A 25,800-nucleotide genomic window follows, 5' to 3' on the forward strand; every position below is an offset into this window, starting at 1 on the left:
CCAACATAGAAAAGTTGGAACCAAGGACTTGCATCTGGCTTTTAATATGCAATCATAAATGAAAGGATAGGTTTTTCTTAAAATTAGTGAGCCCAAATGACCAAACATTTATTTGTTCTTAAACTCATCTATTCCAAAACGGTCACGGTCCATAAACAAATTCCTCCATACTTACGCAAGCTTACCATCAAAAATATATTTCCGTGTTTCATGTCTTATCATTTTTTAATTCAATTTCATCTAATGTTTAGTGTGTTTTGTCATTTTAATCGGTTCAATCATCTTGTTCTTCATTCAATCTCCATTATTTTGTTGTGCTTGGTGTGCTAGTTTGTAGTGTATTATTATCTTTAATACATTATTTACATCTTGGGTCATGGATATAAGATATCAAGTTGAGATAATGTTACAAAAATTAATATATCTAAGTTTTGGAGAAAAACAAATAAAATATCTTTTTCACATATAAAAAATATTAAGTTTTAATAACATACATTATAAATTTGAAAATTTATCAAAAGGAGGAAAAATTGAGTATACAGTAACGAATATAAATTTCATTCCAAAAATAAACAAGGTAAATTTATTGTTTTAAGTACCAAGCTGTCAATTTAAAAAACAAATGAATTCGATATTTGAAATGAATTCAGTAACTTTGATCTACATAAGACATGATTTTTTTTCTAATTCAATAAATTAAATTAAATCTCGAAATGTAGATAAATTATTTTTTATATCAAATATACTGTTATATTATATAGTTTCTTGATTGCCAACATACTAATTAGATCAAATACATTTTGTTAAACTGTATAGTTTCCTGAATGTATCTTTTTTTAAAATTGCAAGTCCCTTGAAAGGTACAAATCTCAATATCATTATAATAAGATCAAATACATTTTGTTAAATTACATACTTTCTTGTATTTTTATTTGAATTGGGGTTGTAATTTTTTGGAAAAATATCGTAATATGGAGTAATTTTAGAAATAAAACAGCAAAAACCTTAATGGGCCTAAATATCAGAAAAAAAAATCAATGTAAGTCCAAGCAGTCCAGTAATCTAAATTCATATAAAAATACAATGTATATTTGATCCAAAAGATGAATTTTATTTTTCACTAACTTATTCTCGTCGTTTCCAAAAGATGATAAAAAAAACTCGGAAGTTAAAAAAAAAAACACAATATTTTTACAAAAACCTAAATCTGCGCATAGAAAACTAAAATCAGATAGGTTTAACAAACAGATTCAATTTGAACAAACAAGCTAAGCCATAAAAGCGTATAAGATGAGCCTGATGCAAATTTATAGAGAATGGAGACTCTAGAATGAAGATAATAGTGTTGGAAAGGGAAAATTAAATGAGAATAGTGAGTGTGAAAGTATTGAAATGTACAGTGAAATTAGTAGACAAACAGCATTGAGAATGATCCGTTCATCTGTGGATCCACCACGGCAGTTGTCTGGCTGCCTGCTGACGAATCAGCACTCACTTTACGCACAACTGCTCACAGACCTCTCCACGAAATCGGAGAGGCCTACGATACAAGGTGCATATTCAGCACACTGCTATTCATCAACTATGACATTTTCACAGATGCAAAGAACATCAAAAAAAATCTAAGAGGAAGCAAACGGTTTCAACAAATGAACAGTGAGAAAATGATAAACGGTATATTTCAAAAAAACAATAATGGAGATTGGGAGAGATGCGAAAATACTCGGCGGTGGCTGGTGAGGAATGGTGATCCAGCTGCTATGGCTAGGGTTTGCGGTGAGAGGGTTAGGACTTGAGGGTATATATAGCGAGTGGAGGCGCACCCAGAGGTTGCATTTTGCCTCTGTTTTATAACAAACCCTAGTTATCGTAACCAGAAAATACCAACATTGTTAATTTTTAAGATGTTTTAATTTTTTTATGGGTATTTCTTCCTGTACCCCTATATTTTTCTTCCCGCACCCATATATTCTTTCTTGAAACATATTTTTGTAATTTCCAAAATTGTAAATTCAGAATTCATAAAATATTTTTGAAAAGTATATTCTGAAATGAATAATTTGGAAGATATTTTTAAAAGGGGTAAAATAGTATTTTGCAAAAAAATAATAAAGAAAAACATCCTTTTTTTTATTTCTATCTTCTTGTCCTTAAAGAGACATTGCAAAGAAAAACAATAAAATTGGTTTAATAATTTGAAAAGAAAATGTAAAATAGTATTTTCATAACGGAAAGTAAAATAGTGACAACTATTTTCACAGAGTTAAACAACTCTGGAAGTAATTTACATGGTATGCAAAGAATAACATTTAATCATTTAAAATTTCATTTCAATCCATTAATTTCACTTAAACATTTCAAAGGCTAATAATCAAGTTGTTTTACTAAATTCAAATTACTTAAAGCTCACGTTATAGTGATTTTAATGAATTAAAAACATATTTAAATGATTAAAATTCTGCTTAGAGGCATTGGTTTTGTTTCAATTAATTAAAATCGTAGTTTTATATGAGAGTTATTTTAAGCTATTTAAGAAAACAATTTATAAAAAAAATCATTACAAATATATTTGAATGATTAAAATTGTGCTTAAAGCCATTGGTTTTTTTTTTCAATTCATTAAAATTGATAGCTTTATATAAAAGTTATTTTTATCTATTTAAGAGAACAATTTATAAAATGTTTTTATCCTTTCTAAATTTTCTAGAAAACTCTACAAGTTAGAAAAAAAATGGTTCCTTTGTTGAATCAACAATTTTAGTAATATAGTGAATAACTTTTGAATATATTTTTTTCTTGTTTTAGAGCTTGTCTAAGTGATTTTATTTTTTATTCTAATTTATTTAGTTTACAAAGAAGTCGTAAAATCTACAACGAAGTCCACGAGTTCGGATGAAGCTGCATAGGAGCAGCATTGAGGATTTGGAGAATGCCCATAGTAAACTTATTGAAATGGAAAGTAAAGTGGTGATCAATAAAGAAACAATAATACACAAAGAATAAGTCTAAGTCTACATCCTCTCGACCATGACACATGTTGTCAATAACACAACAACTCTCAACTAAGATCATACCAACCTCGATATCACTCTTCAACATGGAAACACTAAACACAAAAGACTTTATCGTATACGACCACTTATACCGGGAAAATTATTCAGTGACCCTCTTGTCAACCCATTCATACTGAGGTCGATAAGACAATCCATTCTCATTTGTTTCGCGACCAACTGAGTAGCCTTATCTAGAACATTTACACTAGTAGAGCTAATTTCAACCTCGTTATTCTTATTCGCTATCGACCCCGAAGCTAACCAAAGAATCCCCACCCAAAGAGTCCGACGAACTCAAAGAACAATTCATGACTAACCTTGCAGGACAAAGGATTCTCGACACCAAACCATAATTCAGTATCTGGGTTAGAGTAATGGTCCCAACAGAAAAGACACCATTACAAGGAAACACAAGCTCGCGACTCCAAACGTCCCAACTATTCGTCAACAATTGGATCGTTTGCAATCTAACAGAACCTTCTGGAATGTCTCACACCTAGGCACCTAAGCTCGAAGACGTCACAATCTAGTCGGAGACATCATAGTTTAGAAAAATTCATGGATTGAAGGAGATGAAGAAAAGGTTAGGGTTTGGTGAAAGTTTTTTTTGTTGTGTTTTGGGGTTTTTTGCATTGGATAATGAAAACTTTGGTCCTAATGTGAGTGGTGTGTTAGGGTGAGGGGTTTTGAAAATTACATGATTATTCCCCTAGCCTATATATACTCATGATTGATTCCTAAACAAAAATATCACTTTCTAACACTTCAAACTTCTTTATAGATTGAGTTCCAATATCTTTAAAAACTTGCGTTAACTTCTTTTTCATTGTTATTGTCATCTTCTTCTATTTTAGATTTTATTTCCAAATTCAAATTTTACTACATGAATCAAAAGCACTATAATGTTTACTTCAATTATTTGTTAAATCATTAATTGTTTATCCCTTTATTCTCATAATTTATCATTTATTCTTATGTTTCCACAACCACCACCACCCAACTTCATAACCAATTATTCCTCGAATCATCCCGTTAATTCCTTTGAAAATTGTTAACATATTCCATATTTGACGCCACATCATTTCTCTACAATGGAGAGTGGTGGTATAATCCAATAATGAATTCAAAAATTAAATAAGCCTATGTCTATTTCAATTCCTATCTTTTTTTTTTTATCTCAAGTTGATGTGAAAAATGGTACACCCAATGAAAGGAGGTGTTAATGGATACCAAAATCAACAAATCAAATGGTATTCGTAATAATATATTATTTTATGTGGAGCATGACTTAATGAATCAATTTATGTATGTGTTGAGTAATCTAAAAGAAAGTTTGGATATCATATAGAATAACAATTAAGACCTGAATCATAACACAATTGAAAGGTTAAAGAATAAGACTTTATGTTTTTTTTAGTCTAGTGGGTCTTAAACCATATTATGCAAATGAGGATAAGTAGAAGCTCGAATGAGAATACAATATCTCAAGCATATGCAATATTTTATTGAGTTATGAGGAGAAAATTCACTCATAAGTACACATGATTTCTTTTGAAAGGTCAACTAACAAGTTTTGAATGTAAGTTGTGAATTTAAAACAATAAATATGTAAAGAAGTATATGAAAATTAATTGAAGTTCTTAAAATAGTTCACCATTAGGACTAAAAGTTAGATAAAGTTCATTTTAGATGTTCTCAAGCTCTTTTAAACCATTGATATTTGTCCTCCCCACCAGACTTGATAATATTTTTTCTTAACTACTTTAGTAACTTTTTTCTAATTCACATAATCAATTATATTGTAAATATTAATAATATATATTTTTTACATTTTCTTTATTATAATAAAATAAATAATTAAAATAAGACATAAAATAAAAATATTATTAATGAACGAGTTAAATATATTTTTCGTCCTTATCGTAAAATTTATTTTTATCCTTAATCCAAACTTTATTCCTATTGGATACTTGTAGTAAGGAAGTTATTGGAATGTGACCTTAGTATTTTTTTTTTATGAAACAAAGAGATGTAAAGTGAGAACTATATTGTAATATTATAATATCCACTGCATCGATGAAATATTTTAACATCTTAGTTTACAAAAGAAATATGTTTGCCACAAAAAATATATGAGAAACTCACTCTAATAGTTTTCTTACTACAAATATTCAGTAGGTCCAAAATTTGGACTAGGAAAAAAACAATTTTAGAGAAAAGTACAGAAAAAGAAAACATATTTAACTCATATCCCATAAGTTCTTATTAGTTTATTATCTCATTGTTATCTTATTTCCTACTCTAGGATATAATCCAACTATTTTTCTCAAAATGTAGTTTCTTATAACAATTTAAAATGGAAAAAAGAAAAAAAATACATTTTAATTAGTCTTAATGACTTTATTAAGGTAGAATCAATATCAAAATCAAGATTTATCAATATATACCATAAAAGGCGAAGGAAAAAATCATCTTTTACACATAAGTTAAGGGTGTATTCACTCTTGATTATCATTGAGTGTTCTGGACTTAAAGTCGTATACCCTTTTATATGGAACAAGATACATTTTCGAAAGTGACAACAAAAATATAAATGGATATGTGAAATCAAGAAATGTAGTCAAATCATAGAGCTAAAAGTTTCAATGGGATCTGATTCTTCAAGCAAGGAAGCTGCTTGGAAGCAATCAGCAGCATCAGTTATTCGACCATCAGCCTTGTGAGTTAATCCCAAGTAATACCAAGCCATGCGGTTGGTGGGTTCTATTCTAAGTGCATCACAAAGTAGACATCTAGCAACAGAAGCAGCTGCACTAAAACCGATTTTCAGTATCAAAGAAGCCATCAAGATCTTGCTTGGCACATAGTTTGGTTCAAACAGAACTGCATTCAAAGTAGCAGTCAGAGCTTCTAAATTTTCTCCACGTCCTTCGAACATAATAGCTGGTTCAATCACGTTCAAACATATGAAATGTCAATTTGATTAAAACAACAGGAAAAACATAAGTTGATTGTGGTAAAAAAAACCACTAAGAAGAAAATTATAAAATAAAAATTAATTTTAAAAATAAAAAATTATTAGTTTCTATAGTGACTAAATTAGATACTGTTTTAGAGATTAATAAAACTATTAGTATCTAAATTAGTTTTTATTATTAATAAATAATTTTTAAATCAATATCTAATTAGTTACCTAAGTTTTAACTACCAATTATTTAAATTTTAAAGTTGATATCTAAATCATGATATCTAAAATTATAGTATCTAATTAGTTATTAATTTAAAAATTATTTATCAATAATATAAACAAATTTAGATACTAATAATTTTATTTTAAAATAATATCTAATCTTGCTAATATAACAACTAATTATTTTGTTAAAATTCTATTTAACTATTTTTGTGTGGAAAAACTGGTCATAACATATAGATTTGTTCTTGCCTTCCGTGTGTGTTGTTGCTGGTGAGTATTCCTTTAACTCTCTGGCCTTCTGCAAACAGATTTCGGCATCCTTCCAGTGAGAAAGGTTTGCATATAAATTTGCCAAACCATGCCAAACTTCAAGTTCATTTATCTTAGCATCATCCACCTACAAAGAGAGTTAATAAAATAAAAGTAACATAGTTTTGGAATCAAAGGGGGAAACAAAAACTTCCTTTTTATGTATGGTACAATATCTGAAAAATATATTAGAATACTCTAAAGTTTTATTTCTTTGGACCACTTCTCTTATTTGCTTAGTTTTCAGTACCTTAATTTAAGGATTATTAATGTAAATAAGCATAATGGTTTATGTTTTACCATTACTAAACATTATAATAGAAACTGGAGCTTGACAAAATATTTCCATGTTTCAAGAACACTTCGGCAAAACTATGACATGACAAGTTATGATCGATGATAAGACTCCTGTTTAACTCAACAAGACAAAGAAAGGGAGAGAAATAATGGATGGAATTGATTGAATGTGTTTTACTTGTGCTATGCATAACACCTACACATAGACTCTCAGTAGGCTAATGGGGACAATTTCCAAGGCATTGTAATTATGTGTTACTTCCTATATTGTTATGTGCAAAAGTTAAAGGTAAGTTTGTTTAAGGAGTGAATTCGAGGAAGAGGAAGAGGAAAATGATGGATTTGAGAAATGAAACTTGAAAATTAGGTTGTTTGGATTTTCAGCAATAATATTCTTTGGAAGAAGAGAAGATTGCATAATCATACCTGTGAACCTTGTTTAGGAGGCCCGGGTGATTTCTTCTGGGCTTGAACCAATGCAAGAACGTACCGATAAATTTCAATAGCATCCATGGGTCGTAATTGAGAGTTCTTCAACTTGGCTTTCAGCCTGAGTAGTGGCCCCTGCTCCCATTTTGCAGTCTCGTCTAAAGCTGCATCAATGACCACTTCAGCCTCTGTAAATCTTTTCTGTGCAGACAAAACTAGAGCAAGCAATCTCCACCCTTTTAGTGTAGAGCCACCAGTTTTGTCAAAGAACTGTTTAGCACATGATAAAGCAACACTCAAATTTCTGTGCATAGCATATTGAATAGCCAATTCAAAAATGAGATCAGCATTGTTCTGCTCCAATCGAATTGCCTTCTCCAATGATTTTAGAGCTTCAGATTGAAGCTCAGACCTCTCATGGTCAGAAGAAGAAACCGTAGCTTGTATTCCTTGGCAAAGTCCCAACATCCTTAGACCCACACCTTTCAAATGCCCATCTAATCCCTGGGCATTATTCACTGCTCTTTGTGCATAACCTGCTCCCTCAGCACCAAGATGAGGATCCTCACTACAAATTCTGGCAGCCAATAATAATGCTATCAGGTCATCTGGTCGTTCATGTTTATGCAAAGACATCCTAAGCAGATTCAAAGCAGTATTATTTTCTCCAGCTCCACTGTTACACAGAGCTAAAAAAATCCAACGATCAATGCGTTGATATGTACCAGGTGTCAACTCTTCAAATTGCTTTGCTAGAATAGAGGTTTCTCCACATGTTGAAAGTGTGAAAACCAGGTGTTCCATAATTGAAGGATCCCACTTTATCTTACCAAGGACGAAGTTTCTCAAAATAATCAGTAAAAGAAGAACTGCTTCTTCCATATTGTTTTTGGGTACATAAGACCCATCGGTCTTGTTAGGTGGACTTGCCTCCACTTCACTGTACAACAAAAACACAGCAAGTGCCTTCTGAATTCTTGCACAAAATTCATTATCAAGGTTCCATTGACCAAGTAGGGCATTCCTATAAGCTGACAATGCCTCATCATAGCACCCAGTCTCCTTCCAAAGCTCTGGAAGGAGCTCCACTACATGACTCACTATCTCCTGCAATTTATTGTCGCCTTGTGTATCAACTTTACCCTGACTATATGTCTTCTCAACAGCATCCAGAACACTCTTACACCCATCAATAGCTTCTGTATAAATCCATGAAACAAAATTTTCAATCTATTAATATCCCTTAGAAGTTGGTTTTTAAACAAGTGAGAATGTTGTGTGATCCATTAGCCAACTTCATCTGGTGGGATATTGTTAGAATATAAAAAGGTGTATAAGGAATGGAAGATTCGTCTCCATTTAGAAACAAAAAGTAAACCACAAGTAGCAAACAACTTTCAATAGCTGGAACAATAGTCAATACCTGTACATTTGTTCAACTTTTGTAAACACTTGGCTTTTAGGTAGATGGCTTCAAACGTTAAAGTATTCTTCGCAGGTGTTTTGTCCGAAAGGGAAGTTTGTAATTGTTGTATGATTGGTTGAAGATCAATTCCATCAAACACTCGAAAGGCATTCTCCACATTACCTCTTTGATACTCTAATTTTCCAAGAAGAGCCTTTGCTTCCTGTCAAGATATAATAATTGAATAAGAATCCAATCAATTAAGTAAAACCACTCTAACAATGATCTCTCATAAGTTTCTACCTATTCAAAATGGTAACACTGAGGCAACAAATCAATGATACTAAGACCATTCGATAATAATGTGACATTGTAACATTGGTTTGTATTGTCATGAAGGATGGAATATACAATTAACAAACAAAAATGAACCTCGGAACTTATTGATAACCCATTACGCAATGTTGCTTCTGCTTCTTCAACATTTCCTGCATCAAGTTTGGCCTCAAGTTCTGTCACTTTCATGCAACTTCCATTCCCGCAAATCTCGCGAATCGTCACACTTCCGTTTTTCTCAAACTCCATTGATCATTATCTCACCACCTGCACATATTTGTGTGTTAATAACTTTAATAAATCCAGACATTATCATTTAAGATTGTTGTGTTGTTCATTCGTTGTCCATACATAACAGAAAGAAATGAAAATGTTGTTGTGAATAGAGATTGATGAAATAAAACTGTGGATCCAGACAAACGAGAAAATGAGAATTAGAACCTTAACGTCGTTAGAACAATGTGGCGTCGAATGGAGGTTTTGCCTGTTCGGTGTTTGATTTAATTTTGTAGTTTTGTTTTGGTTTTCTTCTCCGAAACTGTTTCAATGGAATTTCGAGATCCCACAGACAAATCAATTATGAATGCTATTTTGTCTTTTTTACCTTTCAATGTGAAAAAAAAACAAATATTTTTTAAGAAAAAAAAAAGGTGAAGAAGGAGAATTGGCGGGTCAACCGCTACTTTAGAAATTAATTATTTTTTAGGAAGGGTCAAAATCAACAATTTTAGTAATTTAAATGAAAAATACATTTAGAATTAAAGATATTAAAAATAATTTAAATATTGTGTCAAAATTTAATCGTTACTAAAATAAAATTTAAAATATTAACGAAATCAATATAAAACTAATAAAAATATATTTTTCATTTAAAATAAAAAGATCAAAATATACATTTTTAAATATAAATGACGAAAGTGAGATTTTTAAAAACATAAAGGACCAAAATAATATTTTAGCGTGATATCTATCCAACAAGTGGTTAGAAAGTATGAGTGGAAAAGTGGGGCGGGCTATGCAGGCCGGTCCGCGGCCCGCTGAAAAAAACGCGGGTCGGGTTGTTTATTTCAACCCGCTTAGGTCCGCCCCGCATAACTCGCAGCCCGTGTGAGGCGGGGCGGATTGGCCCGCATAACTTTAAAATATATAATTTTTTTTTTCACACTCCTATATTTTCTTCATACAGCCTTATATTTTACATCCTGTATTATGAAACCATCTACCTAATTTTTCTAAATAAAAAAAATTAAAAATTTTATTTAAAAAATTATACTTTTTAATAAATATTTCTTATGCAGGCTGGTCCACAGACCTGCGGACCATCCAGATTAAAAAAATCAGTCCATAAATTTTATACGAGACGGACTAACCCGACCCGCTTTTTACGAACGTAAGGCCATCTCTGTTAGAAAGTGAAAATTGAGACATTGTAACAAAAGACAAAATAGAGTAGACATGAAACATTGAAATATCAATATTATGTATTTTTACAGGAAATTATTATGTTTTGTTGAAAACAGTACAGAATTACAAGAATAACATTAAAAATACATTAAAGATATAAATGAAAAAAAAATATTTATTTTAAAGATTTATACAAAAATATTTATTAAGAAATAAATAGCAAATTTGTTTTCTAACATGGCAATGAAAATGGGATGGAGGGAATAAAAGCTCGCCGACCTTTGAATCGTAGAAAGACAAAAAGGCACTCAAAATATTACCAAAATCATTACCATATAACAATTTTGAAAAGGGCATTATCGTCTATTCATTCGTTCAGGTTGTATGACCTAGCAATCCAACACGCGCGAGAGCAGTGTAATAACGCAACACGAAAGAACCGCGCCGGCGCCCGCGCACGCACGCACTGTGGAATCAGTGTAAGTCCAATTCGCACATTCTTCTTCTCATTGTAGACTTGAGAGAGAAGTGGTTTTCGTTTTCGGCGAACTGAATCTGAGTTCGCGACTGAACGATGGGTGTCCCTGCGTTCTATCGATGGCTGGCGGAGAAGTATCCGATGGTGGTTGTGGACTCTATTGAAGAGGAACCGGTCGTCATCGACGGCGTTAAGATCCCGGTCGATACGAGCGATAAGAACCCTAACAACATCGAATACGATAATCTCTACCTCGATATGAACGGCATTATTCATCCGTGCTTTCACCCTGAGGATAGGGTAACGTTTCTCATTCTCACTATTTCTTCTTCCAAACTTAAGTAATTAATGTATTTATCGTTTTTTGAATTTCAAGAATGTGGACGTTTACGATTACGCGTTGTTTGTTTGTATGCAGCCTTCTCCGACGTCGTTTGACGAGGTGTTTGAGTGCATGTTCGACTACATTGACAGGCTATTCGTCATGGTGCGGCCGCGGAAGCTGCTCTACATGGCTATTGGTGTGTGTCTGTTTCTTGTGATTTTTATGATTTGTCATTGCGCTATCTGTGTTACTGGTGAGGTTTATTTGTTTTGTTTGGTTCGACTCGTAGACGGTGTTGCGCCGAGGGCGAAAATGAACCAGCAACGGTCTAGGAGGTTTAGGGCTGCGAAAGATGCAGCTGATGCGGTATGTTTTATGCTTATATTGTTTTACACTCATTTGGTGTTGTGTGCATTTGGATGCTTCGAGATGCGTTATAGACATCGATCTTTTGTGTTTCTTGGTATCTAGTAGAAAAATGTTATTTGGACAACGATCTGTACAAAAAGTTACAACTAAGAGAGCGGAAAAGAGAAAAGAGAGAGAAGTACAAGATGTAATAACTAATGTGATTGAGAGAAAGGGGCAAAAAGTGTTGTATAAATTGTTGCATGAATTTGACATCTCTATCTTGCAATTGTTGTGGTTGTGGCATGTGCCCTGCATCCTCGTCATCTCTAACAAGTCTTCAGCAAATTGAACTTTTGAGTTAATATAATGCCAATTTTTATGTGTTTTATTTTTGTTTGCTTACAACTTTGTTTTTAATATATGTATAACTTATATATCATATATTTCAACCATTATGTGACTTTCCCTATATGCTGCGATACTGTCTACTATATGATATAGCCGATTATTTGTTCTCTGCCGTTTTCCACTATCTGCAATTGAAACATTGTTTACACTCTTTGCTTGTTATCAACAATTTAGTTGAATCAATGTCATGCAATACTTTTTGGTTGGTAATTGAAAGCTTGAACTTTGCTCGTTGTTTGATTACTGATAGACATTGCAAATAGTGAATGCTCTGGCATTGGTCTTGAGTATTTATCCATTTATCTATACTTTTTTTTAAAATTTTGTAGCTTACATCAACTGGTAAAATTTTCTTGATGTTGGAGTGGAAGGTAGTGTTGTGTTAAAATATAAGTTCTGTTGAAAAAGTCTGGGATGATACTGCAAATGTTCCTTGCTTTCATCACTTTTTTTGTGGTTAATGTGGTTGGTGTACATGTCACCACCCTGAATCTGTCAAGATAATGGTGAAATATACGAGAAGATGCCTAAATGTGAATTTTGCCCATGTTTGCCTTCTTTTTCTCTTGCATGTTAGGCTGCTGAAGAAGCAAGGTTAAGGGAGGAATTTGAGAAGGAGGGCAGAAAGCTTCCACCTAAAGAAGAGTCACAGACTTTTGATTCAAACGTCATTACTCCGGGAACTGAATTTATGGCTGTCTTGTCAATTGCACTTCAGTACTATGTTCATCTTAGGTTGAACAATGACCCTGGTTGGAAAAATATTAAGGTAGAGAGTTAATTTTATATTTTGTGTGACTGTGGCTAATGTGTCTTATTTGAGAGGGGGATCTAATCTAATGTTATGGTTTATGTGTGTGACTGAAGGTTATTCTCTCTGATGCAAATGTTCCTGGTGAAGGGGAGCATAAGATTATGTCCTATATTCGTCTTCAGAGAAATCTTAAAGGTTATGATCCAAATACACGACATTGCCTGTATGGTTTGGTATATATCTCACTTCCAACTTCCTGTTACTCTTCAAAATTCATCTTTGATTTTGTTAATCAAAAACAGAAAATCAATTTATTTTTTACTTTTACTTGGTGTCTTCTTTGCTTTATTTATCATAGATGTAATTAACTTGTTTTTTGCATTTGGTATTCTGACGTCAGGATGCTGATTTGATAATGTTGGCATTGGCTACGCATGAAATTCATTTTTCAATTCTTAGAGAGGTTTGTGTCTGATGAGTTGTTCTGTGTCTGTGAATTATAGCTTATTAATGCAGTTAAATAAATACATGATGTTGACCGTGAGGAATGATTGATGTAATTATTTTGGCTTTTTTCCATTAGATATTGTGATTGAATTGCTGATAAATAATCTGTTAATGCAGGTAGTATTTACTCCTGGACAAGACAAATGCTTCATCTGTGGTCAGATGGGTCATTTTGCTGCAAACTGTGAAGGAAAGGCAAAAAGGAAGTCAGGAAAGTTTGATGAAAAAGGAGAGGCTGTTGTGGCAAAGAAACCCTTCCAGGTCAGGGTTTGATCTGAAATTCATACATTCTTAAAGTTATTGAATATGACAACATAATTTTGGTACTTTTGCCCTTAATTCTTACTTCCTATATATTTATTTTCTTTTGCAGTTCCTGAATATTTGGACACTGAGAGAATATCTGGAGTATGAGATGAGAATACCTAATCCTCCATTCAAGATTGATTTTGAATGCATTGTTGATGATTTTATCTTCATGTGTTTTTTCGTCGGCAATGATTTCCTACCTCATATGCCTACATTAGAGATTCGTGAGGTTTGGCATTCTAGATCTCTTGTTACCTCTGTCCCTCACCCTCTCCCCTGTTTTCTATATATTTGGAGTGAATCAAATTTCAGGACTGGTCCTTTATTTTGTAAGTGCTAATCATGGATTTTCCCCTCGCTTATCCTAACCGGTTTTGGATATATATGGGTGCTGTTTTTCTCAGCATTTGGACTTTGGTTGCTAATTTTAAAAATTTGGGTCAATTTTGGAAATCGTGGGCTTCTTCTTTTGTCTAAATAACAAGGAACTAACTATCGAGAAAGCTTAAATTGTTAGGGCGAACAATATTAATTAAAGTACTTTGGGGTGAGGCATGAATAAAATATCAAACTCTTTTTTCTTTGCTCTAAAATTTAAGGTAATTTGAAGCGTGTGAATGGTTATGCAGGATTTTGTAGTCTAGGATGAAGCAAGACACAAGGTGTTATCATGTCAACATGGCATTTCTAATGGGTTTATTGGTACAATCATTAGAAAATTTGATCCGTGGTTCAAACCTCAGTTGTTCTATTTGAGTTGATCAATTAAGACAAAAGTAATCATAGCATAATTCACTGCACTATTTTTAACTGCAAAGAAATGGATAAGAATTTTCAAGAATGGTCTAAATGTTATGGTGGATAGAAGTCCTAATCTTTAGCATCCTTTTTAATTTCTTAGTGTTATTGTATGGCAGTAATTATGGTGTTATGATATTGGTCTTGTATTGTCTAATATACGTGTAATGCTTTTATGTGCTGGTTTAGATTGTGTAACTGATCTTTGTTGGGAATTTCACTTTTTTTTTACCTAGGGTGCAATTAACTTGCTGCTTGCAGTATACAAGAAAGAATTTAGGGAATTTGGTGGTTATTTAACCAATGGAAGCATGGTATGTGATGGCAACTGGAGTGATTTGTGTGATGCCTCTTTACATCTAAATAATGTTCATTTACAATTTGTTTCTTTTCTTTACTGCCTTTTCTCAGATAAATTTGAGCAGGGTGGAGCACTTCATTCAGGCTATTGGATCTTACGAAGATAAAATATTCCAGAAAAGAGCTCGATTGCACCAGGTCTGTTTAGTTGCATCTCTTTCTTTATCCTTTAAGGACTGGATTTATACAGAGATCATCAATTAGAGCTTATTATCAGTGTGTATATGTCACACTATTGAGGAAGTGACTGTTCAACATTTGTCATAATATTGAGTAGTGAGAGATAATAAACATTAAGCCTTATGGTTTTCCTCTTAGTTGTAGATGTTCGATTGTGTTCTGAAGTGATTCTTCTTTTGTATTTATTATTCTGCTTTCAGCAACAAACTGCGAGAATAAAGCATGGAAAGCCACAAAGGAGAAGGGGAGATGATGCTGAGCCTCAATTTCAACCAGACTCTTTAGTAGCAGTTTCACAATTCCATGGTTCTCGTCTTGCTTTGGCTCCAACTCCTTCACCATTTCAGCAATCTGGGCATTATAATTCTCACATGTCCTCATCAGTTAGAAAAGACAAAAAAGAACCCTTTGAGAGACCTCGTAAAGTTGTTAGGTTATCTTCAGGAGCAAGTGTTGCTGCTGCTATTGTTGAAGCCGAGAATAGTCTTGAAATAGAAGTATGTTTTCCTGCTTCAGGAGAGGCATTCTTTAGAACTAATATAAGGGCTAACCTATTACTGGGTACGAGCCTGGCGAGGAATTAGATGCACTTTATTATCTTTTCATTGTTATGTTAAGTTGTAAGGTTTTTACAATGAGCTGGTTATCTCCTCTGTTGTCTGACTGAGTTTAGTATTCCTTTACATTTCAGGTTCATGATAATAAAGATGAATTGGAAACAAAATTGAAGGAGATACTTCGTGAGAAATCTGATGTATTCAACTCAAAAAAAGCTGAAGAGGACAAGGTAAGTTCTTACCTTTTTTTTGTTTAGTATTTTAGTTTTCCTAGACATTTTTAATTGCGGTGTTATTTGTATTTTAAAGTAACAAATAGTATATAAATTATCCTGCCTGTGATTTTTTTTATTAAACCCTAAGGATTTAATTACATTGCAGTAATTTTGCCATGTCTACCTTGTGTTAGTGGGGATCATGATAGTTAGAATTGCGTGAATATTGTATTGTTTATATCCTGTTTAAATTATATTTACATTTTTTAAACGTTTTTATGTGCTTTGGAGCTGAATTTGAATTATCCGTGGGTGTTTCCTGTTTTCATTTTCGATTTTAACTGTTTAATTACAAAACTCTTATTTTGTTTTCAATCTGTTTTCTGTTTGCAAAGATCAGAAAACATTGAAAACTACTTGGTTTTCTTTGTTTCCTGTACAAATATTTGACAACAGGAAGCAGATTACAAGCAATGTGGCATTTTTGTTATTTATGCTGATGCTGATTAGTTAACTTCTCTATAAAAGAAAAAAGGGAAGGAAATATTAAATAATTAAATTGATGAAACAAACTGTAATAGATTAATTTTATCACTGTAATAGCTTTTTTTCCAGTTGAGTCCTTGATGAACCTTCAATGTACCAAAAACATAAAATAAAACTCAAGAAAATTAACTGAGTCTTTGATCTTTATAATTTTTTAAATTATGGATCTGCATGTTCTTCACTCCCAAAGAATAAGTGTTGAATTTAAAGTGCATGCCTTAGAAGGATTATCCATTTGTAGTTGTTTATCTGAAAGTGTTGATTCATTTAGAACAATTACTCTTGTATGCTGGAGAGAATGGTTGGAGTTGTTGCCATGTGACCTATAAAAAGTTCCAAGTTATGAAATCAGCCTGTTAGCGCATAGTTGCGCTAGTCTTAGCATATAGTGCCAAAACCACCTCTTTGTCTTAGCATATAGTGCCAAAACCACCTCTTTGTCTTAGCATATAGTGTCAAAACCACCTCTTTTTTGGTGGATTGATTATGTGCAAAAGCCTATAAATTATTTTTGTATCTAGTTTATTGCTTACTTTTTTTGATAAGTATGACATCCATTCATATATAAAGCTTGGAATTGTGACTCTACTGCTTTTTTGTTTGTAGAAAGTTAATTCTATTTGTCTTTTTTAAATTATTTTGATTTTAGCTTATATTTCTTTTTTCAACAGATTAAGTTGGGAGAACCGGGTTGGAGAGAGAGGTATTATGAGGAAAAATTTTCTGCTAAAACTCCCGAGGAACTTGAAACTATACGAAAAGATGTTGTAAGTTAATGAATTGAAGTGTCACTAATTTTGGTTCGTATGGAGGTCAAGGTTTTCTTATTACAGTGTATTGTTTAGGTCTTGAAATACACTGAAGGCCTATGTTGGGTGATGCACTATTATTATGAAGGTGTTTGTTCTTGGAATTGGTGAGTTTCTTTTCTAGTTCTTTCTGGAGAACTGTATGAGTCTTAAATTATGTTGGGTTTCTTTTGCCTGTAATATGGCACTTGAGGTGTTTTCTCTTTCTTCACATTGACCAAATATGTGATGACCCAAATTTGAGTGTTGATGGCTGAATTTTGAGTCTTATTTGGTTTAAACCGAAATTATGCAATGTGTGATTCTTGCAAATAACCTGTTCTCGGCATGTTCTTCTCTGTTCTGCTGCAGTTTCTTGACCTTAGTGCTTGAATATTATCGGTGAATCTGGGTATCAGTGTCTGAGGTCCCTCTGACTAATTCTTGATATTATGTTAGAAACTGGTCCTGATGGATTACAGGAAATAATCTTCGTTGGAAATTCTGGTGTCCTGACCCAGGCCAGGGTGGTGGCAGAATAGAGGACAACCGAAACAAAATCAGTACACTCTTATTTGAAAAACTAGTGCTGACAGTACCCTCCTACAATTCTTTTTACCCTATCTTGTAACTAATTACTGTTAGTCTATGACATGTCTATGATCTATTTGAGGGGAATGATCCCTTGTTGTGCCTATATTCCTCCTCACTTGAACCTTCCTAATAGGTGGTCATCGTCTATCTGGATTGACTTTTATTGTTTTAGTAGAAATGAAGAGGCTAAAATTTTGCCGCAATCTATGAATTTGGTTAGCACTTGAGAAAGTACTTTGAAGTAGGTATATGCTTTGTTATAATTAGAATTGGGGAAATTGGCTCTCTGTGTATTAATCTTTGTTATCTATCTGGTTCTAGGGAAGGGATGGGGCTTTTGTTTTTGTTCTTAGAAAGTGAACTTTAAGTTTAACTTAACTCGCAATTGTAAATGAGATTTGTACCAATTTATATACTATAATTTGGTCATATTGTGAGCCGATGTGAGATCTCTAATACACTTTTTCACTGAAGACTGAACATCTTAAGCATGAGAATTAATATATATGGGTGGTTGCGGCCTGATAGCAGGTGACATAATTGGTCTAACAAATCTCATTTGGAAGGATTTGTTTTGATGTTATCTTAGGAAGGGGACTTTAAGCTTAACTCAATCTTACAAAACCGATTTTTAAGATGAGGTTTGCACACATTTTTAGAGATAGTGATGTCTGATTTTAAATGGAAAATTGTAAATCCTAGCGAGTGAACTACAATTGGTCAAGAGAAAGGATAACAACACACTCTCTTTTGATCACTTTTCTATTGATTGAAAATTTTCAGAAATAAATGTTTTTAGTAAGTCTCTTTTCTCATTTAATGAGCTTCTCTTGATTTTGTAGTTTACGACAAATTTCAACCTGTGGTGGAATGTTTATTAGAAAAAATGGAGATGTTGTTAGCACTAGTTGGACAAAGTGCTTTGTTTGTTAAGCTTGTGATTTTAGAGAACTTAATGAGTCCCTTGCTAGTGTATATATTTTGTGGGTGGGGGTATCTTTAGAAATCAACATGCTTCCATTGTGGGTTATTTCTTTTCATATCTTGGTCATAATGCTTTATATGTTGAGGTGGTGGGTGTGATTCTGGCTATGGAAGTTGCAATCTCCTAGGGATGGACTAATATTTGGATTGAGAGTGGGAGTCAACTTGTTATTCATGCTTGGTTCAATACTTCTATTATCTCTTGGGATCTTCGTAATAGATGAATTAATGGCTTGGTAAATAGTAATACTTTGTATATTCGTATTTTGCATATTTCTAGATAGGGTAATCAATGTATTGATAAACTTGTTGAGTTTGGCAGTAGATCTCAAGGTTATAATTGGTGGGATATGTTCCTAGCTTTATTTGTCCTTGAGTTTTTCAGTGATAGATTTGACATATCCTTTTATAGGGTTAAGGATTAGTAAGTCAGGTTTGGTCTCCCCCCCACACCACTACTTTTTGTATTTTTTTTCCCCAATGATATTTTGAGATGCTGAGCAACAGATACAAAAATAAGGATTATTTTATCAGGTAATGTTGGAACAAATACTGTTTTAGCCTTTAATACTTTCATCTCACCACCTGTGTTGACAACATTCACCTCAGAACAATCTAAAGTCACTGGTTAGCAGCCTATTGTTTTCTGTGTGACTCTGGTAAGGTTACACACAATCTATCCTTCCTAGATCCCCTTCCCCCCACTAGATGGGGAACTTTGTGCTCTGGGATGCTTGTTTAGAGATATAAATAAGGAAAAAACACAGTCAAGGAAGGAATAACAGAATTTAGTTACTTCTATTGCCTGTAGATTTTGTGAATTTTATGTTTTCTTCATCCACAATCCAGATTGGATCTACAAGAATTGCATGTCTTGTTTTATCAGTTTTAATTAATTTTTTATTAAAACAGGTTTTATCCTTATCATTATGCCCCCTTTGCGTCTGATCTCAAGGGCCTTGGTGAGCTTGATATTAGCTTTAAGCTGGGTACTCCATTCAAACCATTTGACCAGCTTTTAGGAGTCTTTCCTGCTGCAAGGTTTGCTTGCTGCACAACTTATTTTTGTAAGGAGTTGTAGCTTTCTAAATTCAGTTAGTGTATGTAACATTGGAATTATGATATATCTGCAGTTCTCATGCTCTTCCTGAGCCATATAGGAGACTTATGACGGATCCAAACTCACCAATCATTGATTTTTATCCAATTGGTGTGTCTTTATATAAACAGGCTATTAATTTAAGTTTTAGAAGTTCCACTATATTATGAATGTTGTTCCCCATTTAATATTATTAGTGTTGTGTCTCAGACTTTGAAGTGGACATGAATGGCAAACGCTTTGCTTGGCAGGTTCAATCCTGATTTACCTTTGCCTTTTTCTTCAGTGTTTTCTAGACATGGTTGCATCATAGCTTATATAATACCATCCTTTCTCTTTGCAGGGTATTGCTAAGTTGCCTTTTATTGATGAAGGGCGTCTCCTCACAGAAGTTCAAAAGACTGAACACTTTTTAACTGTATGTCTCTGTTCTCTGAATTTAAATTCACATTTGGTCCAATTTGCTGACATTTTTTCTCCATATCCTATTTCTATTAAAAAATAAAAGCCTGAGGAAAAGCGACGGAATGCTACAATGTTCAACTTGCTCTTTGTGAATTCTTGTCATCCTCTCTCTGCTTGCATAAGCACACTCCATAACAAGTGTAAAAACATGTCAGACAGTGAACGAGCTATGGTCAAGGACAGAATCAGCCCCAAAGAAAGGTTGGTACTGCTGATTTGCAATTTCCTAACAATATTTTTGGATGATGATAAGGTTTTAATAAAATTTCCTTCTGATCATAGTAGTGAATTGTTGCATCTGATGTGGTCATGAGTCACAACTTTTCTCGATTATGATATGGCAAGCCATAATGTATGATTTATGAACTTGTATGTATGGAGTATGCTTATGTAGTTTAAGAAAAAATTAATTTTAATTTCTCGGTAGGTATTTGTTACTTTTTAATTTGAAATTAAGCTTGGATGTGATATACACATCTGAGACATTAAAAGACACAGTAAAACAAATTAATGTGCTAGATAGTGATAAGCATCCAACCTCTTGAAATCAGTGTTATCAATTATCTGCCATGGCGGCCCCATGGCAGATGGCAATGACGGATTTTCTGACCACCGCCACGACAAGGCGGTGGCGATGCATATTTTCCATGGTGGCCTATGGCTGCCGCTTTTGCCATCTCGGAGTGGTAACGGATAGTAGAAATATCCAAGAAAGCGGAGAAAAAGACGGTGGCAGTGGTGGTGGCGCACGCTGTGACGACAGCAAAGCATAAAGAAGGAGCTGCGGTGGCGCTGCGCATAAGGAAGGAGGAGATGTGGGCACATACTGTTAGGTTCCCAGACAGAAAACCCAGAATTCCCTCCCAAACACAGCAAGAAGAAAGAAAACTCTGTTTTATTACAGTGCAAACAGAACACCCAAAAGGGTTACAAAGGAGAATAGCTCCTTTCACACAGGTTAATTCCTGTCAACTATAACTTAAAAAATTATAACTATTTTCATTCCTTTTGTATATAAGTATAGATTATATTTCTTTCAACTGCCATGCTTCCGCCATAACCCGTTATGTTTTCCATTATAATTCTATAAAGGATTTTTGAGGTCTCTGATCTATCGATAGCACTGCTTGAAACCCACCCTAAAAAGTTAGAAATTAAGTGAGGAGAACCAAACACTTTAATACTCTATCGAGCGTCCCATATTATTTTATGTGTGCCTCTGGCACTTAAAGTTCCCAATCTAGGCACCACCTCAAAGAGTTGATTTCTTGATGACTTTCGCTGACAGTGCTTCGTGACATTTCACTCAGTTTCCTCGTTTATTAGAACCCTTCACTGATCAAAACCCTTTAGAGCTAGCCCTTTCTGAGACGCTGACCCATGCACTTGGGAAACCAACCCTTAAAAGCTTGTTGTTAAAGGGAGAGAACCGAACACTTGAATACTCCACCAGACATCTCATAGTACTTGATATAGGACTTAAAGAATCCTGTTATACCCAAATCCATTTTAGATAGCTGATCAAAATGTGGGTTTGGGTTGCAGAGAATTTTATCATTGGTATGCTAAATGCTGTTGTAATTTTAAAGTAACCATAGTACTAATTCATAGTTAACTTTCAAGTCCATGTTATACCCATAGCTTACGTTCTAAACAATGTATGTCATTTGTGTCAGTGCTAGACTGGAATTAGTACTATTTTCTGTTTAAATACTTAAATGCTTAGATATGGCACATTGTTACGATAAAGCATACTAATATATTATGATAATTAGAGTGGGCTTTTCTGTAGGGTTTTAGAGGGAGGGATAGTCTTTTGGAGTAGCAAAGTTTGAAAAGTTAATGATTTTTTTTCTCCAAAGACAAGCACAATAGATGCTGCTATAGAAGTTCCCTGCAGTTTTTAAATGCATGAAATTGTCAAGTTTGTATGCTTTATATGTATATACTTATATTCAATTTTCAATTTTAATATCTTGCTGGACTATCTTCTGATGTTATTTAGGAATACATGCAGTGGTGGAATGAATGGTTACATATCCTTGTGTGCTGGAGAACCTTGCCCTCCTATCTTTAGGTCTTCTATCGCAAGCATGGAAGATATCATGGACAATCATGTTATGTAAGTCTCTCATACTGGGTATAATTTAATAAGAACACGATTTATGGTGAAAGTTGCTGTAATTTTTCTTATTTGCCCCTTGTTGCTCAGATGTGCAATATATGGACTCCCAGAGGCACATAAACACATTACCCGACCACCACAAGGAGTTAAATTTCCAGAAAAGGTATCAAATTTAGTAGCTGCTCCTTATTTATTATACCCTCCAATTTCCATGTCTTTCTCCCTGTTTAGTTTTCAATTTTCAACATTTGGTGGCGTATAAAGACACTGGTCTGTTTAAAGTATCATAGCTCCTCTTATTTCGTCTACTTATTCTGTAACGTATTTGGAAAATAAAATTATGTGCTTTGTATACAGGCTGTTACAATTAGAGATCTACAACCTCAACCTGTTTTATGGCATGAAGATTCAGGTAGGAGACTCCATTCTGATAATTGGAGGTAAGACTTTGTTTTTTGCATTGTTTTTTATTACAAGTGAAATAATACGGAGCAAAGAAATGAGGAATGGAATAAAAAAATAGAAATATAAGAGAAATAAAGTAAAAATCATGTATTGTGGTGTATATAAATCAAAAAGTGAAAAGAAGTAAATAAATAAATTATCAAAAATATTTTTATAGTATTTACAAAATTAAACTTTATTTCTCTTAATATTTATTTTAAAATTTCATGTTGTATATATTTATTAAATTTTTTAATAAATTAAAATAAAAAACCACAAATCCTCTCGCCTTCATCCCATTTTGAGGGATTTACTTAGTCCTGGGGTTCTCTGATTTTTGCCAATTTTCCATTATATTTCTACTTTAACCTATAACTCATAAGTCACAATCCCTTTCGCTTTCCTCCCACCAATCACCCATTTAAATTTATGATTTACTGTTGTATTGTATGCAGCTGTAGTCCATCGTCTACTTGGCTAGAACTGACTGGGGCTCCGGTTTTTTGTTTCAGGAAAAACCCTCCGGGATCTATTTCTGGTCAAGAGCTTGGAGATGCTGCACACAGACTCGTTGTGAATTCCTTACAGGCAAAAGTTGACACTCCTGGATACCGCCACCGCCACCGTGCGGTGAATTCCTTACAGGCAAAAGTTGACACTCCTGGATACCGCCACCGCGCGCATAATGGACCTCCTAAATCTTATCCCGCATCAGTGGGTCATCGACAACCAGTGTCTTCCTATGGTTATGAATCACCTCCTATTTCAGCTCCCCCACTCCAAGGCAAACCACACTCTGTACCTTACAATGATGCTCCTACTGCTCAGCCTTATAATTTTAATCAACAATACCCCCCTAGATCAAATTCGTACCAGAAAAATGACTACCCTAGATCACATCATGAAAGAAATCACCATCCGGGTAGGGGTGGTAGCAGTTCGAGGCATGGATACCACTCATCAGGAAATTATCACAATGATCATCATGAAGTTAGTCACCACAGCCAAAACTCCCAACCATCTAGAAGTAACCATAATTGGACTCCACGACACAACGCGAGGGGGCGCAGGGGACATGGCCATCATGCGTCTAATCAATATTCTTCATTAGATAGAGGGAACAAGGATGCAATGCCACCACCTGCTTAAAATCGCAGATAGTTTCATTTCATCCGGGGAATATTTTTGCCCACAAGTTAAGTGTTGTTGTACCTTATATTTTTCTCTCAATTAGATGAGGTTGGAGAGCTTCTGGACTTGCATTTTGTCCTGTTATGTCTAGTCGAGACAATAGTTAAACCAATTTTCCGTTGAATAGATGAATCTGAGAAATTATATCCCCTACAACTCAGGTTTCATAACATTTTTCCTACATGATACAGGCTATTCAATTGATTGTTTTCTACTGGGACTAGATTGCATCCCTCTTAAGCCACTTCTATTTTCAGTTTGTGATGTTTGTTTCTTATTTTTTTAATGATGTGTTGAGCAAGAAAAATGATGGGTAATTATATAATTAAACCGATTTAATCAATGGATACCTCAGTTTCTAAGGTCAAATACTTTGTTTGGCAGAGAGAACATATTAGTTATGTTTTGTTTTTCAGGCGAAATGGTTGAATGAAATTAAGTTAATGAAAATAGGTGAAAAATTAAATAGATATTTTAAGCAATAATGTTTTGTTTAGTTGAAAAGGAATAAAGAAGCAATAAGAGAAGAAGATAACTAAGACTAAGTATGAATTAATATAATAGGTGTCATTCACCAAGCATCACACATTTAACTATTTTTTTAACATTCTCAACTAAAATGTGATGTTTTTAGAAGTTAATTTTAAATAAATAAGGAATGGAATTTTTTAAAATAAAATATAGATGTTAAAATGAGGAGTTTTACTTAATTTTATTTTTGGTTGTTGTGAAATTTTTAACAAAAAATTTATTAGAAAAATGTGATATTTTATCTTTTATTTTTAGTATTTTTAACAAATATTAATTATAAAATTTATTAAAAAAATGTAAAATGTTACTATTTGGTGAGACATGTTTTATATATGCCTTTTATAATACCGTTGGATGTGACAAATTATATTTATTTAATTAAAATATGGTTGAAAATTAATACATAATTCTTGAGATATTCAATTGTAATCTTATGATAGTACTATGCTGATATGGTATGACATGATTGATATAAGCAGGATTCTTTTCTTTTTAAATTAGTCCATTCTTATATATATATATATTTTTTTTTTATTGTTTTCTAAATTATTACTGTCATACTTAATATCGAAAAAATAAATAGATATTTTATTTTCTATAAACTTAATGTATACACTTTAAAAAAAAATGACATTTAATATATCCTACCAGTATAAATTATAATTTTTGGGTGGTGTTACAAAAGTTATCCATTACACGTAGTTTTCATTTTATATTTTTATAACAAACATTATTTAAAACGCGAAAGTAAAAATTAAGCTATGTTTTTATGTATTATTAATTACTCCACAATTTAGTTTTTTTTTTATTTGAATACTGAAATCCAATAATTGGTTTTGTGTTAGTGAATAATAATTATAACTACATATTTATTACCAGTTTCTCTCGGTATATATTTTATTATAATTTTTTCAAAGATATTAACGTATTTTTTTAAAGTTTAAATAAAAGAAAGTAACAGCGTTCTTACTGTTTGGTTTACAACTTTTAATGAGTTTCTTTCGGCCACTTAATAAAATATATTCGTATATTTATTGATTTTTTACGAAATATTTATATATTCTTAAAATATTAATACAAAATATATTTGGATAAAAATACATTAAACATTGTTAAAGATCTAATATTATAAATACTAATTGTCACTTTCACTTGTCATAAAGACATTTCATGACTAATATGTAATAGAAATTGTTCTCTACTTTTAAAAATTTATTACAAAATTCTCCTAAAAATTGATAAATTATTTGTTCAAATAATTAACATAACAACAACGACTACCAAAAAATATTTCAACTACTTTCAAATATTTATTCATTAATTTGCTTGGATGCATTTATTTGAAGCAAAAATTATACTAAGGTC

General features: G+C 32.9%; 2 protein-coding genes and 1 non-coding gene across 4 annotated transcripts; 1 reads left to right on the forward strand and 2 right to left on the reverse strand.

The window, feature by feature from the left end:
- Window positions 1–1,390: 1,390 nt before the first annotated feature.
- Window positions 1,391–1,558, reverse strand: LOC137808846 (small nucleolar RNA snoR143). The gene has a single exon (XR_011080745.1). It is a non-coding gene; the product is annotated as a small nucleolar RNA snoR143 (small nucleolar RNA).
- Window positions 1,559–5,474: 3,916 nt separating this feature from the next.
- LOC137808626 (protein NPG1-like) lies at window positions 5,475–9,592 on the reverse strand. Its single transcript, XM_068609839.1, has 6 exons — window positions 9,464–9,592; window positions 9,119–9,289; window positions 8,705–8,909; window positions 7,279–8,480; window positions 6,496–6,643; window positions 5,475–5,996 (listed from the first exon to the last, which is right to left on the reverse strand). Exons 2-6 carry the CDS (start codon window positions 9,269–9,271, stop codon window positions 5,674–5,676), a joined length of 2,031 nt encoding a protein of 676 aa, XP_068465940.1. The 5' UTR covers window positions 9,272–9,289; window positions 9,464–9,592; the 3' UTR covers window positions 5,475–5,673.
- A 1,076-nt stretch (window positions 9,593–10,668) lies between these two features.
- On the forward strand, window positions 10,669–24,127 carry LOC137808627 (5'-3' exoribonuclease 3-like). 2 transcript variants are annotated; one of them, XM_068609840.1, is made up of 23 exons: window positions 10,669–11,204; window positions 11,323–11,425; window positions 11,519–11,595; window positions 12,566–12,757; window positions 12,856–12,975; window positions 13,143–13,205; window positions 13,367–13,510; window positions 13,623–13,787; window positions 14,593–14,670; window positions 14,768–14,854; window positions 15,097–15,393; window positions 15,588–15,683; window positions 16,886–16,981; window positions 17,060–17,130; window positions 19,493–19,621; window positions 19,714–19,790; window positions 19,890–19,930; window positions 20,023–20,097; window positions 20,188–20,345; window positions 22,150–22,266; window positions 22,357–22,432; window positions 22,627–22,709; window positions 23,226–24,127. In XM_068609840.1, exons 1-23 carry the CDS (start codon window positions 11,001–11,003, stop codon window positions 23,860–23,862), a joined length of 3,186 nt encoding a protein of 1,061 aa, XP_068465941.1. In that variant the 5' UTR covers window positions 10,669–11,000; the 3' UTR covers window positions 23,863–24,127. The 2 variants fall into 2 exon arrangements, with proteins under 2 accessions (XP_068465941.1, XP_068465942.1); XM_068609841.1 differs by having other exon boundaries at window positions 22,162–22,266.
- Window positions 24,128–25,800: the final 1,673 nt, after the last annotated feature.

Source organism: Phaseolus vulgaris, chromosome 3 (assembly GCF_000499845.2).
Source record: "Phaseolus vulgaris cultivar G19833 chromosome 3, P. vulgaris v2.0, whole genome shotgun sequence".
Taxonomy (NCBI): Eukaryota; Viridiplantae; Streptophyta; class Magnoliopsida; order Fabales; family Fabaceae; genus Phaseolus; species Phaseolus vulgaris.

Bases quoted from the DNA above. Each gene is read 5' to 3' on its own strand.
- LOC137808627 (XM_068609840.1), top strand. From the start codon at position 11,001: ATGGGTGTCCCTGCGTTCTATCGATGGCTGGCGGAGAAGTATCCGATG. The intron at 12,976-13,142 runs GTATATATCTCA...TTCTGACGTCAG, and splicing joins GACATTGCCTGTATGGTTTG to GATGCTGATTTGATAATGTT. The intron at 22,267-22,356 runs GTAAGTCTCTCA...CTTGTTGCTCAG, and splicing joins ATCATGGACAATCATGTTAT to ATGTGCAATATATGGACTCC.
- LOC137808626 (XM_068609839.1), bottom strand. From the start codon at position 9,271: ATGGAGTTTGAGAAAAACGGAAGTGTGACGATTCGCGAGATTTGCGGG. The intron at 8,910-9,118 runs GTTCATTTTTGT...ATATCTTGACAG, and splicing joins GGTTATCAATAAGTTCCGAG to GAAGCAAAGGCTCTTCTTGG. The intron at 6,644-7,278 runs GTATGATTATGC...CTCTCTTTGTAG, and splicing joins CTCCTAAACAAGGTTCACAG to GTGGATGATGCTAAGATAAA.